The sequence below is a fragment of the Trachurus trachurus genome (assembly GCF_905171665.1).
Source record: "Trachurus trachurus genome assembly, chromosome: 20".
NCBI lineage: Eukaryota > Metazoa > Chordata > Actinopteri > Carangiformes > Carangidae > Trachurus > Trachurus trachurus.
Genome location: NC_139911.1, coordinates 17,174,100 through 17,190,068, shown reverse-complemented (window position 1 = coordinate 17,190,068; position 15,969 = coordinate 17,174,100). Strand labels below are relative to the sequence as shown.

Sequence of the window (15,969 nt, the reverse complement as noted above, 5' to 3'; positions counted from 1 at the left end):
TGTGTGTGTGTGTGTGTGTGTGTGTGTGTGTGTGTGTGTGTGTGTGTGTGTGTGTGTGTGTGTGTGTGTGTGTTGTACTTGGGTCTTTTCACTTCATCTGCACTTGGACTTGACTTAGTTTCAACTCCACTGCATCTTCAAAAAGCTCCGAACTCCGCCGACTTGGTCTTGACTAACAGGTTGTGAAACAAGACGGGAGCTTGTGCGGTAACAAATTGCCACCTCCCCTCCCAGTATTGACTCTCTGTTTTTCTGTGTAAATGTTCCAGGTGCTGGTTGCCACCCTATGTGAGCCTGGGGAGCCGTTCCTGCTTCAGTAGATTGCAGCATGAAGACTGATCCGATACTCTGACCAAAGACCACTGGACACAGACCACTGAGGGTGGGGGGAGAAGACAGAAGGCTGTGGTGGTGTGGCCATGGATAGAAGGAAAGTTTGCGTATTGATGTTGCTGTGGGCCATGGCCCACCTCAGCTCTCCAGGGTACGGGCTCAGGGCCTTGCGAAGGACTACAGGGGGGAGGAGGGGGTCCGCGGGACTGACGGGAGAGGACGCCAACGGTGTGCCGCTCAGGCGCTCCAAACGAGGTTGGATGTGGAACCAGTTCTTTTTGTTGGAGGAGTACACCGGGACGGACAAGCAGTATGTCGGAAAGGTAATTCAAGAATGTGTTTTTCTATTATTTTAATTTTCCTTCAGCTGCTCTGTTACACCACAGCCTGTTGTTGACTTATCACTGCAGCTTCATGTGACCATCATACATGAGGCCGCTTCAGGCCAGATCACTTGATCCACAAACACATGATTGTTACACATAGACTAAAGAAAACAACACAAAACATTAGAATATCTGCATCAGTTAGTCGGCACAGATTTGCCTTTGTATAAGTCAGATGAGTTTGTGGAGCTTTTCACATTTATTTTGTACTTTTTGAATGACTCACTGCCACAGTGTAATTTCTTGTAGAGCAGATAGTGCCTTAAAATGTGACAGATGCATATGAGGAAGGGAATGAAATGTACACAGAAAAAGCTGCACCTAATGTCAGTGTAAAAAGATCAGATTTGTAATCTTGTTTACCGAAGATTGTTTGATGAGACTGTTCCTGATTTGAATGAAAATACTAGTGTTACAGCGCAGAGCTCTGGGAAAGCTGCTTATGCATTTGCACAGTTTAACATTTCAGTACTTTAGCTTTTTCAAATTAAACAAGCCAACAACGAAAAATGCTCAAACCAACTTAAACCACATGCAGACAAAATATTCTTAGTAAGGGTGTGTTGGAGTTTTTCAACATTTTGAAGTTGCAGACTAATATCTGATGTAAACTATAGGCTACAGTAAAGCCATGTTACTAGTTAGTAGAGTGCAAATTATACAGTGAATAAGTGAGGGTCAGTTTTTGTCCAGGGCAGTGGTGAACCCAGTCCAGCAAAGGTGCTTTAATGAAGTGCTACAGTCTGTACAGTGTCCTGCTTATTTAACTGAAACTAGGAAATAAATGTACTGGAGTAGAAAGTACAATATTTCCCTCTGAAATTGAGTGGAGTGGAGGAGTAGAGTAGCTGAAAATGGAAATACTCAAGTACAAGTGTCTCAAAATTACACTTAAACACAGTACTTACAGTAAATGTACTCAATTACTTTCCACTGCTCTTAGGACAGCTACTTCTAAGGTTTGAGCACACATGGATTTCAGTCTTGTTTGAAAGGAAACTGCTGGATTTTTGTGTGAAAATAAGAGAAAAAAAGAGCAGGTAGAAGACAATCAAGAAAACTGTTAAAATGACAATTATTCCTCATTGTTCACAAAAATTAGACAAATGAGAGCCAAGAGCTTAACTGTAACTTAAGGCTTAAGGTAGAAACTAACTAAAAATTTAAGTTCAACCTTTGATACTTGGCACAGTCTAATCAATAAGGTAAGATACATACATAGTTAGCCTCTGCTAATTACATTTAATGCCAATTATTGACACAAACCTAACATTAAGGTTAAGAAAACCTGTTGTTTTTACTGCAATTTCAACAAAGGAATCTAACCATGCTAGTTGTCACATAATTTAAACCCTGTTTCTACCCTGTTGCCCGCATTGTGTTTCAATGTGTATCTCCTTTAGCTAGCTCTTTCAGGCTGCACTTGAAAGTAAGAATTTTGTTCTTAATTTGCTTGTCTGGGTAAATAAAGGTTAAAAAATAAATAATTTAGCACTGGTGGAATTGTCTCCGTTTATATTCTGGACGGCATATTGTCACTTCTTCTGACCCATCCAAACTTGCAGTTTTCAGAGCCTAGGCTTAGATCTGTGGAAGGAGCTTAGCCCAGTTCCTAACTCCCTCAGAATTTAAACTCCTTCCCTTTTTCAATTTCAGCAGCAGTTTGTTCAGAATGAAAGGATGAAAGTACCCAGTGGTTGGTGTGAGGAGCCATAACCGCCCACAAAAAGGCTGAACAGAGAAAAGAGAAAGGGGCACCATACTCTAAACTTCATCATTAGACAGCTCAGGGTGACTGGCTGCACTGTTGAGCTGATAAGTGGTCTCTAAGAAGTGAAGACACCACACAGAGGTCATCACTTTAACAACAAAAGCTAGAGCCACAACTTCCATCTCACAAATTATAACTTTAAACTCAAAAAAGCATCTTTGGTCACTGTGCATCCAGCCTACAAGTCTCAGCCTCCTGGAGTTTCTCTCCTCCTATTTGGTGTATTCTCCCCAATTGCCTCTGTTTGTTTATTCTACTGGGAGTTCTTTCTTTATTTTTTTTAGTTTCCAGAAAGCCACTATCAACACAACTTGAACTTGAACTTTTTACATGGCGGCATTTGGAAAGTTGCCATTTTCTGTTCATTTAAAAATGTCTCATTATGTACTGTCTTGTCAATACATATTTATGAAGACACAGTACTTTTTTTCCCCCATTTTTTTCCTTTTAAATTCTTCCCATCCATCAAACCAAACAAATGCAAATTTCGCCAGATACTGCCTCATTTGCATATTACAATAACACACAGATACAAATCTGAAGAATTTGTGATACAACTCTTCTAATGTTAACTTTCTATAAGGCGGCCTAACTACCTGTTGGGTCTTTACTTGGTGGCACATTGGGTTTCTAGATAACATGATCATCCTTTTACAGACTTAAATGCGAATCATCCCATCAACTGATACTAGACATGACGTGATACTTTGGACGTCTGATGCTCTTAAATCTGACTTCCATTCCATTGGTCCATCCGTCAGTCCTCGGGCTTTGTTTTTTTCTGTTGGCTGTCTGATACACTTTGTGCTTACTGTCAGCTCGGTGACTGCCTGCACAATGTCCATTCCACTCACATCAAGCCATCCTAAAGCAGCCGTCCTGCCCTAAAGTAAAATATGACTTCCTCCGAAGGTATTATTTGTTCAACAAAATGAAAACACAATGTCGACCCAGATAACACTGGAGGGACGTACGCGAAGACGGGCCAAATAATGCTTGCTTTACATGCAGCGGAGCGGAAGTCAAGATATCTGTCTCCTCTTCCAACCTACTGTAATTGAGGAGATTGTGAAGCGTCGTGGCAAGGTCAGGATGACTGAGGAGGAAGAAAGGCTGTTTTGTGCGAGGAGTTGAATGGGGCCAGTGCTTTGCATTCCTATCATGTGTCCACGGAGGATAGAGTCATCCAACCAAATGAGATTCTGCAACATACGTCCTCCCGGAGTGAGGGTTGACTTTCAGCCCCGGTCTAAAAGGATTACATTGCTCGCTATAGTACGAGGCGAGCAAATACAAGAATGAACAAAAAAAAAAAGCTGGAAAGACAAAAAAAAACACACACAGAGTGAATGAAGATCAAAAGTAAGTACCAAGCATGATCAAACCACTTTGTCTTTAGAGAGTGGTGATTGATGTGCCACTCGTCCTTTTAGGTTGTAAAAGGACTAATAGCAAAAGAAGAATGGATTATCTGAGTGCGGTGTACACTTAGAAAGCCAGGGGCTGCAGCCTAAGAGCCCGGCTCCTGAAGACGCCATTAAGGCATCAACCTTCGAGTACCACACTTAATCATGACTCCAAGCGCTTGTTGTTTCCCCAAAGTACATGCAGCTGGGCGCTTTCCCTCATTGTCGGCTCACTAGCCGGTTGTCACATAGGACCGCAGTACGTAGATCTTATCTGATTGCAATTACTGTTTGTTAATTGCGAGATAAAGTACAAGTGATGAATTGGGCCCTAAAGGGAATGAATAGCTTTTGAGTTGAACACATGGCTCAACACGGAGAACAACCATCTGCATCTGTATCCTCAGGTGGAGGCCATATTTTCACAATGTAGTGGTTTCTGAAAGAAGAAGGGAGGGGGGTGGGGAAACACAAAAGAGAGGGTTTTTTTTGTCATTGCAAGTGACATCATTACAACCAGTGAGCGCAGCATGGAACAAAACCACTTTTGTTTGTGCCGGGGAAAAAAATGAATTGGAAATAACACAATGGCATGTTATTACAAACAAGGGAGCAGCTCTTGACACACAGTAGAAGATAGAATGATGAAACTGCACTTGAATTACAACATCCTGTCTCCAGTTATTTGGTAAACTCACTCTCTCCCCCAGTTGGCTTTTTTCTCTTCTTTTTTTTTTCTTTTTTTAACGACGGCTTTATCATGTTGTGAGGAGCTAACAAATCAAATTGCAATCTTTCCTGAACAAGCGTAACAAAAGCAGTTGGAACAGGAAGGAATTAAGAGAAGCAATCGAGAGGAGAGGGAGAAGGAGAAGGAGACTCTGGCAGTGTCTTGTTGGGGAGCTGGTTGGCTGCTAATCTTGCTAATCTTGCTGTATTGGCCAATGATTTTTTTCTTTCTTTTCTTTTTTTTCTTGTTTTTTTTTTCTTTTTCTCCTGCAGGAGGAGAATCGTACACTGCCTCTCATTAGCAGGCAAGCTGCATACAGGCCTCGGAGGGCCTGAGCTGTCACTGGGGGAAGAGAATGTTTGTTTATTTCATTATTTCTTACTTTACCAAAGGGCACATATCCACCGAAAATGGTTAATGGCCTGTGGTTGAAGAGTGTTTGTGCTGCACTATCATATCTCATAAAGTATTTACAGCCCCTGATAGGCCCCAGTGGTTCTGGGCCTGGTGGGTAGACTCCTCAACATAGTCCCTAGCAAGTGAGCAGTGTTCTCCGTATTGAACAAACACATCCGCGTGCACGCAAACACACACGCCTGCAAACGCTAGCCTCCAGTAATGGGCTGAAAATCAGAAGAAAGAAATAATAAAAAAGAAAAAGGCAGATGAACACAGACATAATATGCTTCCCAGTCCTGTACGACTCAGCGGCTGAGGCATCCTGGGGGAGAGACTGGAGCATCTTATGGCAGCGGAGTGGAAAGGTGCAGGGTTTTTGTGTGTTTGTTTGTGGGGGGTGGGGTGATTTTTGGTTTCCGTTCATGCTCCCCCATTACCAGCTGCTCACCTTGGCAGAGAGGCAAGGAGTTTGCAATATGGCGCAGGCCTGGCCGTACCCGCGCCATGGCAACCCCTGCGGTCCCCAGCGGCGACCTGGAGCACACAACGGCCGTGTTTGTTGATTAGGCAATAAGTTCCCGCTTGTGCACCGGGAGGGGGGTGACTTCAATTACACTCCCCCTCCTTCACAGCATGAGCAGTGGAGGGAGAGGGTGTGATGAGGTCGTGCGGCGCCGCAAACATCTGTCTGACGGAGTCGCAGGGGCGAGGCGATGTCTGGGCGAGATACGCCGCCGCCGTCACCGCGGCACCTCGCAATTGTCTCAATAATGTCACACGCCTGCTACTGCATCAGACACCTGTTGCTTTAACAGGGTGGGATTAATTGATTTCCTATCATTAAACACTCAGGCGTCTCCTCTACATTTCACTATGGAGTTGGCCAGGTTGTTTTCTAATGAGGGGGGAGTGGATATGACAGAGGGGCGGGGCTGTAGCCAGGATTCAGCCTGAGGTCATGAGTCCGGAGTCCCCCATGTAGACATCACCACCTGAGAATGAAGTTTTGACCCAGAAATGCCAATTTCAGATAATTACACATTTTTTAGACTAATTTAACTATAATTTAATCATGTATCATGTTCTTATCATCAGCCTATATAATGATCTGTTATTTCAGCATAGATCTCAATGTTGCTGTTGCTGTTTATCATCATTACAAGTTTTTTTTTTTTTTTTTTTTTTTAATGCAATCTTACATACAGGTAATATTTGAAATAGCTTTTCAGTAGAAATAAAAACAAAAAAAAATCCCAGATTTTATTGTGTATAATTTAAAAAAGATAAGATAAATGCAAAATATGAACTTGCATTTGAAATTAGTAAATTTGTTGTGGGTTTGGTTCTTTTTTCTACAAAACATGACAGAATTACTCACATTTTTTTGCAGTGTAAAATGACAAGTGTACAGATACTGAGTCTAAAATCCTTTTATAAAAACACTGTGGTTTGTAAACAACCATCTCAGGTTGTTTAAAGCCCTAAATCCTCTGCAACAACACGAGGACGTGACCTCACTGTCCTGATTTGTAGCCTCGGCCCTGTAGCAAAGTAAATAGAAACGCTTGAGAATTGTCCATGATTAAAGGGAAGCATGCTGTAAATTATGCATGGGACACAGAACAAAAGATGTCCACAAGAGAGAAATGTATGGTGGCTGACATTTCACCTTTAAGTCTCTGCAGCTCTTGACCGCGTGTCTCAACTTTACACATCATCAGACATTTGATAGGCTATTTTTGTGCACAGTCTGAGGCTACCATCTGGCTATGGAGAAGGCAGCCAGTTCTCGACAGGCCAGGACACAAGGCCTTAAAGGCTAACTGGCTAATTGCCCTAAGCAGCCCATTTCCAAGTGCCATCTTTTTGGCCTAACTTGAGTGAAGCACAAATGGCGTCCAGATCGAGCCTGCACTAACATTTGCTGCACTTGAAACTGATTAATTTCACAAACAAAGACGGCTCGCTTATAAGTTCTCACGCACAGATGTCTGATGAGTACCACTTCACTTCTCAGCCCACTTCAGACTGGGAGATGAAGCACGTAGGGGAAAAAAATAAATATCTTCCACTGTGAAAAAGTGCCAACCGTTGGAAATGGTGTGGTATCACTCAGCAGAGAAGGCTAATTGAGTGGGAGCTTTTGAAATGTATAGCATTTCATTGATGATATAATGGTGTCTACGTAAATGCCTTAAAGTTTGCTTCACAGCTGAGTCACAGCAAATAAATCTGTCTCTCAAGTCAGTTATGACTGTAATTGAGTCATCCAAAGCCTTATTTCCTCACAGTATGGATACTGTTTCCAGTGCCAATGAAGTTGTTTCCAGTTTTCTCTTAAATTGCCTTATTTTTCTTAATTTGTCCTTTTTTTCTGTCATGATTATTCTCTGAAAATGACAGAAAGTCTGAAGAAAAGGAGTTGAAATAATTGTGTGTTAAAGAATTGAGACTGACTCACCAAATTGGTCTGTACTAAAACAACGTCTAAGCTAAGCTAAGCTAACCAGCTCCTGATTGCAGCCTTGTATTTTCCAAGACGGATACAAAAGCTGATATCAATCTTCTCATCTTCTCATCCCCGCGAGACAGAAAATATTTCTCTAAATGCCACTCTGTTCCTTTAGGAAAACGTGGCTTCTATAGCAGACAGAATAATTGGATAATATGGAGGGTTTTTTTTCTTCTTCTAGTGTGCTCCTCTCTCTTGAAAAGACCAAAAGTCTCAGTGTTAATGGATATAGCGTCATGCTCTCTGCCTTTTTTACGATTTGGTACCGTAGGAGGTTAGAGGAAAAAAGCCTCACTATCGATGTTCCCGGGCTTCTTGGTGACCATGCTGAATGCACATGTGGGTTTCTTTTCTCACCCTGTGACAGTTTAATTGTATTTTCGATATAAATTGATCAAAGGGCCATTGTGAATGCACGTTGGGCTGCCACATTGATTTCCGGGAGAGGTTTTTTTTTTTTTTCTCCCCCCAACCCCTCCTCTTAATTTGAGTAGAAGGGCAGCAGTAAATTCTCCTCACCGGCAAGGTGGGCAACCGGGAGGGACGGGGTCACTGCAGCAGCCGCTATAGAGTTCGATACTCGGAGCTGCCTTGTAATATCCTTCAGGGGGAGAGAGGAGGAACCCTTCAGAACCACAAGATCTCTCTGTTTCCATAGAAATGACAGTCGACACAGCGTATGTCACACTGTCTATCTCCCATCTCAGTCGAAAGGAGAGGACTCAACAGTTATTAACTGAATTGTCGTGCCGGCAGAGATAGGCGGCTTGATAGACAATCATAGAAAAGGACATTGCAGCTATAACAGCAGGAGGAAGATAATAATTTTGAAGTGGATTGTTTTCAGCCAGACTCTCTATTTGGGAGCATGTACTGTAAAGCAGAACAGAAAACAAATAAAATTCTGCAGGAGATTCTCCTGGCTTGGTTAGACAGGGAGAATAAAAAAACAAAAAAAAACAAAAAGACAAAGCAAGAGTTGTTTTGACCAGAATTCAAGTGGGTGAATGAAACAGTGCTCCTCACTAGATCCTAATCCGAAGATGCTAAAATTCTGCAACACACTCGACTGGCTCTGTTAGACAGAGAAAGGAATGAAAACAGTCATTTTTTACCAGCATTCAAGCAGGCGAACAAAATAGTGTTAAAGATGCTAATCCACAAAGCTGTTCATCTCACATGTGCCAGCTTTGCCCTGATAAAACAGCATGAATTAGTAAAGCTTCCGAGCACCTGGGATGAAAAGCTTTTTAATATATGATGAGAAGGGAGATTTTGCAATGTGCTCCCACGTGACCCAGCTGCAACGCTCAATATCCCCCCTCAGTCTGTCCACCGGCGGAGCCAAGAACGTTTGTAGACCCGACAACAACAACAAGAACAAAAACAAAAAAAAGTCAAACTGGAGAGGAAAACACGCACTCAACCCATCAGAATCAAATGTTGTCGGCTCAGTCGAGTTAACGAGGTGTCAGTAACTCGTCTCGGCGCCCACTTATCTGCAGGAAAACATTCAGATGGCATTTGCCTCATTTTGTGCTTGACGTGTTTGCCCATGTCTGCAAACATGTGCTCTCCTTTTGCCCTTTACTTCGCCCTGCAATTATTACCATGTCCTCGGTTATTAAAAGCAGGAGGAACGGGAAGTAGTCAGGGAAGCAGTGGGAGGGGAAAACCGCTGGACAAGCTTTTGATGAGTTCCCTGAGATAAATATGTTGGGAGGGGGGAGGATTTGGCGGCGGAATTAAAATGTCAGAGCATGCTAAGCTGCTATTCATGCAGGAAAAAAAAAATAAAACGGGAGATATAGAGAGAGAGAGAGCAAATAATAATGAGCAGCTCCACGGACAAGTGGACTCTCGTGGTCCTCTGGCATGTCGCTCATGTTGCTGATCCATCAGGGATTGGCAGGCGGCGGAGGGGATGGCGGACTCGCTCGCTCTCACGCTGGTACTTCACAGACTCCGACCCACTGGCATTCTGTTTTACAGCGCTGTGAAAATGCCACTGTGGCCCTGCGGTAAGAAAAAAAAAAAAAAAAAAAAAGTAATGTAACAATACCAGTACCACACAACAGCACTTTCAACGCTCAGTGCTCGTGTGCGTGTTCTGTTCTTGGCAGGAGGCGAGTGTCGGCGAGATGAGGTGAAGCCACGGATGTGTATCGTCGCCGACAGTTTACTAAAGATGATGTGAATGTGTTAAATAACACCCAGTGCACTTATCAAAGCTGTCAGTGTTTCTGTGCCAGGGCCCAGATTGGTCAGATCTGTGGTTCTGTTGCACAGAGCAGCCGAAATACTCGAGTGGAAAACTGAGATTCCGCTTTGAAATGAGGTTTTCCATTAAGTTACAGGCAAAGTTCACATTTCCTGGATGTGTTTTTGCACTCCACTTCCCTGAGATCACCTGTCAATCAATTTTTTTCTTCCCAGTGCAGATTCATCTTCACTGTGGCTGTTTCTGCTCATGCTAACCACTGCAGGAGATTTCTCTCAGGAAAGAGCGAGCTGACACTCTGTGCTCATAAGAGCAAATTAAGCAAATGTGAAAGCTTTCATAAACCAGAGTTTGAATCACTGTTGTGCTATAACAATTAGCAATAGAGAGCAGCAAAGTGGGAATTTATTAAAATGAAAACACCACAAACCGTTGCTTGAAATTGTTGTTTTGGAGCTGCAGGGATCCATGTTATTATCTTTCTTGATTTTTTTTCCTTTTCTTTTCTTTTTTTTTTTCACCACACAGCTTCATTCAGACGGAGACCGAGGAGATGGAAGTACGAGGTACGTCCTCACCGGGGAGGGGGCGGGGAACCTGTTCAAGATCGACGAGAAGTCGGGGGACATCCACGCCACCAAGAGGCTGGACAGGGAGGAGAAGGCCTACTACATCCTCCGCGCCAAGGCCGTCAACCGCTTCACCAACGAGGCGCTGGAGGGCGAGTCCGAGTTCATCATCAAGATCCACGACATCAACGACAACGAGCCGCGCTTCACCAAGGACCCCTACATGGCCCGGGTCCCGGAAATGTCCGACATCGGTAAGTCCCCGCTACCACCGCCACTGACGCAATGGTCACCAATAAGTACAAAGGCTCATCCACGCTCAAGGTCCACTTACTCGTTTTCACTGTCTTCTCATGGTCTTTACCAGAAGATGCTTCATCCATCTACAGAGGATGAGATGTGGTTCAAATACAACGTTAATAATCACAGACAAATTAACTCAATTTGCATAATTTATCATACATTTATTATTACAAAAATTAGCTCTGTGATCTGGATTTTGATTGGCGATACAATATGATGCGATGCGATACAATAGGATAATATTGTATCGCAGGGCCTCTGGTGATTCCCACCCCTAGTATACAGTATATCATTCATATCATATATCATTCAAGACCTTTTTGAATATGTTTATTGTTTATTAGTGTTAGCTTGGCCACTTTCTGTAATACAGTTGTTTTCAGTTTTAGAGAATAATTGAGTCAAAGTGAGTCTGGATGTTGCTGTGGTGTATTTTTAATTTTTATTTTATTTTTGTCTCTTGTTCATAACCTGATTTCTACATCGGTTTCCCACACATATTAAACGTTAATTTTCTGAGCACTTTACTTGTTTGCACTCAAGTTAGATGCAAAACGTTTTCTTTCGACTGTACTTTGTGCAATGACAATACAGATTAATCTAATCTTATCTGACACATTATAATGAGTATTTTTATTTTTTGTTTTATTTCATTTTTATTTTTAAATTCATTTTAAATTGTTACATGGCCTACTCGTAACTACTGATTGTGTTAAGAGTTAGCACAGTGAAAATAAATTACGCCCAAACTTTGCAGTTCATCGCTTCTTACCTGAAGTTCAGATTCCCCTCCACTCGGTGGCCGCGGGTCTCTCCTCCTCCTGCCTCCCCTTCCCCTCATCCACCTGACAGTCACCTCCGCCATTGTTACCTGCGGCTGCTGAAGAAGAAGCTCCGCCATAGTCACCAGCAAACATCTGTGTTATTTTAACACATTTGGCAGCATCTGCCTGAAGGGCTTGTCTCTTTTTGTCTCTTGTTTTTTCCGCGCCTCCTTTCTGTTTTTTGCTGTTACTCCATTTTGTTGATCTCCTCTCGTCTGTATGATTGATTGATTGGCAGCGAGGCCCAAGAGGGAGGGGGCATCGGCCCTCGGCTGTAATTGGTCCAGCCCAGAATCAATCATGACTAATGGGCCGATCTACCAGTTTTGTGTACCAATAGGTATCATGACTAATACCATTACTAATACTAGTCGTTTTAGTAAAAAATTTGTAAAAGAAAAAAAGAAGAAGAAAAAAAAAAAGGCCCGGCCCAAAATCACCATCTGCCCACCGGGCAAATGCCAGTATGCCCGATGGCCAGTCCAGCGGTTAGGCCTAACGGTAATGCTAAGTTAGCAAGGGATACTAACCTAAAGGCGGATCGTATGGTAACCCTTTGAACAGCATTTTTATCATCAGCACATTGTTCCCTCCTCCACACTCAACTGACTAACAAAAAACTAATTAATTGATAAATGACAATAATAGCCTACGTATATGAAAAAAGAAAGTAAATACATAAACAGTCATAATTGATGCTAGCGTTTGGAGTGTGTGCAGCTGTCAAAGAAAATTCTATTCAGAAACCAAATGTAGGATATTGATCATAAAACAGACAATAATTAAGTGTTTACACACAATAAGGTGTGTGTGTGTGTGCGTGAGCGCGGGGAGCTGGATTAAAAGGCTTATGATTCAAATAGGATAAAGACGCCAGTCTTACTGGATCAATGGGACTTTATCAATCATAATAATGACGCCGACTCAACAAAGAGGGCCCGGCTAATTAAATGAGGAAAAGCGGGGAGCTGTTTTCTGACCAGAGAATAAACAAGGTAAAGCATCTGTGTGATGGTTACAGCACTTGTGCAGATAATCTTTTAAATACAGTATTGTATCTTATTAAAACAGTATTTAATTTAATTACCAGCATTGTCAGCTGTGTCATCACAGTGAATAATTGCGGATTCTATTTCTGGAGTGCCAGTTTCTGAGACAGTACCATTTGCTGTTTTCGTATTATCATTTGTTCTTGTCATTCAGCACCAAATTAAACTTTAATTCACCATGCACTCTGGCTCTCGCTCCTCGTCCAAAAAGTACATACTGGCCTCATGAATATAGATAAACAATATAAAAAGGCTCCTAATCAATACTTGCATGAAAACATGGAGTGAACTCTGTGTTCTGCTGCTGCTGCTGTTGCTGCTGTGCTTCGGGGACTGAGGGACATCGCTCTCACAGCCCCGACATGTGACAGAGTCGTCACTTGGTTCAGCAACCCCGAGAGAGAGGACGGCACTTATCTAAGGGCAGCACGGGCGCCCATGGCAACAACCGAGGTGTGATGTCACTGCTCGGCAGAGCATGTGTTCACGAGCGACTGCGTCGAGACACTGCCCCTTTAAATGTGACATACACTTTGAGTTTTATTATAGTCTCACGGCTGTGACATTCGTCTCTCGGACACTCAGTCGGGGACGATGGCGTTGACGCGCACCCCCACCTCCCCACCTCATCCTTTGACAACTGAATGATTACAGTCAGGGTAATTTACCCCGCCTGCACAAAAACTGTGATTATTCCTGACTTGTTTGTCAGAAAATTCTTCTCTCAAAAGCTTAAAGTCGGCGATGAGATGGCTGATGTGGATCAGTGATATTTTCTAAAAGCCGCCATGTCAGAAAAGCCTCTTTGAGTCTAATTCCCTAGTTAAAGGTATTAGTGATCAAGGTTCGGTGAACTTGCTCAGGGATTCTCCTCCGAACTGTCACTTACACCAAATCAGACAGCCGTGGTCTTCCTCTCTCTGCCTTCAGCATCCCTCATCCATAGAAATGACATTGATCCTCAGAGAAGGAAACTCTCCCCTCATCCTCTCGGATCTCGGCCGACATCGAATTAGAGAACTTTCATGAGGTCGTTATCCCATTGTATTGCACAATTCTATATTTATACCACTTTGCCATTAAATATTTCTACTCAATTAATTTTCTTCTGCATGTAATGAGGCAACACTTGGCCCTGCAAGGCGCCATTTGGGAGGTAGCACTTGGCTAACCGCTTCCCTTTGTTCTGCTGAAATCGGGCCTCAGCCTCTCTGGAAGAGAAAATGGATCACAGTCATTCGCCCGCTATCAGATATTTGGCTTCTTAGACACTCCAGATATGTGGATGCACTAATAGGCTTCTTGGGGTTTTGCAAAGAGCTGGTATTGGTGCCGCTTGTATTCTTAGAGAGATATACTTAGAAAAATACATTAGGACTTATCGATTACCCGCGAAAATCAATCACGTGTAAGGGTATAAGTGCCCCAGGAATAAGGATTGGTTTGGGTAATGTAAAGGGACAGAAATGATCAGTCACATTCTGCATGAGCGTGATTAGAAGAGGATCCGACACCTCATCAGAAGGTGCATCAGCTTAACCAATTATCCAGCAGGCAATTTTTTTTTTTCCAGCAGTATTGAGGAGTTGATCTAAATCATTGTCATGAATCTCTCCCTCCCTCCCTCCCTCCCTCCCTCCCTCCTCCCTCCTCCCCCCTCCCGCAGGCACCTCGGTAATTCAGGTGACAGCCACGGACGCAGACGACGCCACATACGGGAACAGCGCCAGGGTGGTGTACAGCATCCTGGAGGGCCAGCCCTACTTCTCCGTGGACCCAGAGACCGGTCAGTGGAGACGTTAATGTGAAACCAACCCGTGTGGGGGGGGATACTCTTACACACACAGTCAATACACAGATATCTCTGGTGGTATTTGTGGAGTGTTGTTTTTCCTCCTTCAAACATGATGTCATTTTTCTGTTTAATTGAGCCCTAAACTCAGTTTTACTTCGGGCCCGTCCACACAGAGACGGGTTCAGGAGTATCCACAAAAAAAGTTTTTTATTGTTTTGGCTTTTTGGTAGCCTTTTTCAAAGAGGTCCCAGAGGGAATAAATCTCAAAATGCCACCCAAGGGTTTTCATGTAGACAACCAAAATGCGAAACTATGATGTCATTGGCTCACCTCTCTAACCTGTAACCTGAGCCACACCGCGCAGACGTCACCTAACAACAATGGTGGACTGTAAATCACTGTCTGTAAGTCGCCAGTTCATCACCAGTTTTACTGTTTCTTTTAAACAGACGACAAACAAGTCAGGAAATGTTCTTTTACCTTTACATGTTCCCACTGTCAACCTGTAGTCTTCCTCAAAAGTGACAGCTGACGGCTGTGATGTGTCACTCATCAGCAAAAAGAAAAGGCAGACATTAAAATCAGCCATATCGGATCATTGCAAGAGAAAGAACCAAATCATGGATGGGGACAGAGCAAAAGTCAGTGGGTCAGAGTCAAACACAAATGTTGGACCAACGAGATATGAAAGCAGGCAAAAGACACCATCAACAGAGACACCTGCCCAGAGACCAGCGGACGGCGGCCAGCCTGCCAGGTCTGTCAGGTCCGCCAGGCTGGCCACATCAGCTGATAAACAACACATCACACACCGTCAGCTGACGCTTGTGAGGAAGACTGCAGGAACATGTAAAGGTAGAAGAACATCTCTGAACATATTTGTCTGTTCAAAAGAAATACCGTATTGACCCGAATATAAGATAAAATCAAATGTTGATTTTGTCAAATGTTGACCTAATCAAAAGTTTTCAGTTTTCAGTATCAGTGAAATAACAACTGGTAGATTGCAGCGACCACTGATCTGTACTGAGACTGTTGTTATTCTGACACATGAGTTAAATTGCAGCTGTGAAAACCACACACACACACTATGCGCACACATGCGCAATCGTACTCTCAGATGCGGCTGCATCTCTCCAGGTCACTGGTGAGTGTGAGAGAAAGAAAAGCTGTGACTTGCTTGGGCAGGCGTTGTTTGGTGTCACCCGCTGATTTGCATAATATATATATATATAAATATATATATATAAATATATATATAGACCCCATTATGTAAAATGGACCGTTTTTTTCAGACTTATTTCGACGGAAAAAATACCGTCTTATATTCAGGTCAATACGGTAGTAAAACTAATCCATTAAATCGTCATCTGGACTGTCACGACTCCTGGTCAACATTTAGTGTTTCGTGTATGTGTGTGGCAGATTTACAGCACCACATACGGACCTGGCATATGGACTACAAAGCTTAGAATCGTTTTCAGTGGTGTTGTGCATTTACAAAAAACTGTTTAAGAATGCACAGGAAAAAGAACGTTTTAGAAAAGCTCTGTCTCGGTGTGGACAAGGCCTTAGAGCTAGAACAATCTGACATGTTCTGGAGGTGATTGCCTGTGTCGTGAAGAAACAACAACAACAACAACAACAGCAGCAAGAAGAAAAGACCAGCAT

General features: G+C 43.0%; 1 protein-coding gene across 1 annotated transcript in view; it reads left to right on the top strand.

Moving 5' to 3' along the window:
• Positions 1 to 15,969, top strand: part of LOC311003353 (cadherin-10-like) — a 62,304-nt gene that overhangs the window by 21,164 nt on the left and 25,171 nt on the right. The window contains exons 2-4 of the mRNA XM_083995089.1: positions 270 to 656; positions 10,287 to 10,581; positions 14,170 to 14,289. Coding sequence (XP_083851215.1) covers positions 420 to 656; positions 10,287 to 10,581; positions 14,170 to 14,289 — 652 coding nt within the window. The 5' untranslated portion in view covers positions 270 to 419. The remainder of the gene's footprint in view (positions 1 to 269; positions 657 to 10,286; positions 10,582 to 14,169; positions 14,290 to 15,969) is intronic.